Here is a 1,780-nt window from a genome sequence, read left to right on the forward strand (position 1 = left end):
TTTAATTCTTGGGTAAGTACTCTGTGTACATATGAAGCAATTTTTAAATAGTGGAGTAAAGTGATCAGCATTTATTATTTATCAAACAATAAGTTAAAGATTTGCAAACCTCACTTTTTTTTTTTACTGGATTTCTGATTTATCAAAAAGGATATGATAAAACATGCATATGAACATTTACATGGAAGAAACATGTAGGGCATGGTGTATGTGATGAGGCATGGAGGTTCCATGCCCTGTCTGCATGCATGACTCTCCCCAAATCTCCACATGTTCACCACCCATAAGCTCCTTATAATGTTTTAAATATCATTTTGCTCTGCTAAGATGTAGAAAAAGTGGATAGAAAAAAACTAGTCTAAAATAAAAACTAGTCTAGTTCATATTGTAACTAGGCATAAGATTTTAACAGATGACCTATATTTTTCTCCCATAACACATCAGTTGCCACAGAGAAAGCTGAGATATGGCAAAAAGAAGTAACATATCTACTACAGATTTCATCCTCTTGGGCCTCTTCCCTGAGTTCCAATATGCCAGCCTTCTGGTCTACCTCATCCTTCTGGTCTATCTCATTGCCCTCACAGGGAACTTCATCCTCATCGTCTTGATCTGGGTGGATGTCCACCTCCACACTCCCATGTACTTCTTACTCAGCCAGCTCTCCCTCATTGACTTGTTCTACATCTCCAGCTCAGTTCCTAAGATGGTCATCAACCACTTTTTAGGAAAGCACAGCATTTCTTTCATTGGCTGTGGAATCCAAATGTTCCTCTGCCTTAGTCTAGGTGGTGCTGAGTGTCTCCTTCTAACCCTCATGTCCTATGACCGATTTGTGGCTGTTTGTAAACCCCTGCATTACACAATCATCATGAACTCTAAGGTTTGCTTGCTAATGGCAGTGACATCATGGACTGGGGGTGCTCTAAATTCACTAATTCACACCATCTACACCATGCATTTTCCTGTCTGTGGTCTGAAGGAGATAAATCACTTCTTCTGTGAGACGCCAGCCATCTTGAAGCTATCCTGTGAGGACACATCAGATTATGAGATGGTAGTGTTTGTGGTAAGTATCATATTTATCCTCATCCCTTTTAGCCTCATAATGGCCTCCTACATTCGAATCTTCCTCACTGTTCTCAGAATGAATTCTCCTGAGGGGAGGAGCAAAGTCCTAGCCACATGCTCTTCTCACCTGACTGTGGTGAGTCTTTATCTGGGGCCAGGCATAGTGGTGTACATGACACCTGGCTCCTCCCACACCCCAGCACTGGATCAAGGTCTTTCCATGTTCTATACTATACTCACTCCCATGCTAAACCCCATTATATACAGCCTGAGGAACAAGGAAGTGGTGGGGGCTCTGAGAAAGGTCCTGAGGAAGAACCTCATATGAAAATAGTTTAAAAAATATCGTTGCCATAAAACAAGTTTCAATGTGGAAATCAAAGTACCTGGCTTGCATCTTTCTTCATCTACACAGAATTTCTATTTAGGAAGATAGATTGTTTTAGGAATGGGTTATTGAATCCACCAGTAACTTACTGTGTTTGGAACAAAATAAGTTCAGTAAAGAGTTGCTTTCATAGAAATATTTGGAGAAAGGGCTTTGGTAGCAAATAGATGGAAGCATATATACTCTTTTTCCTAATCCACCTACAAAAGTGGATGAGGATTCCCATCATTCTTTTTTATCATCACAGAGACAGACAAAGCTGGAACTACTTATTCTAATTTTGACTAAGTATCAGCCTGGTCCAAGAATAGAACAAAGGAG

At 40.2% G+C, this 1,780-nt stretch overlaps 1 protein-coding gene across 1 annotated transcript; it reads left to right on the forward strand.

The window, feature by feature from the left end:
• Window positions 1–466: 466 nt before the first annotated feature.
• Window positions 467–1,399, forward strand: LOC130837319 (olfactory receptor 2T27-like). The gene has a single exon (XM_057710145.1). It carries the CDS (start codon window positions 467–469, stop codon window positions 1,397–1,399), a length of 933 nt encoding a protein of 310 aa, XP_057566128.1.
• Window positions 1,400–1,780: the final 381 nt, after the last annotated feature.

The sequence above is a fragment of the Hippopotamus amphibius genome, chromosome 15, assembly GCF_030028045.1.
Source record: "Hippopotamus amphibius kiboko isolate mHipAmp2 chromosome 15, mHipAmp2.hap2, whole genome shotgun sequence".
Classification (NCBI taxonomy): Eukaryota; Metazoa; Chordata; class Mammalia; order Artiodactyla; family Hippopotamidae; genus Hippopotamus; species Hippopotamus amphibius.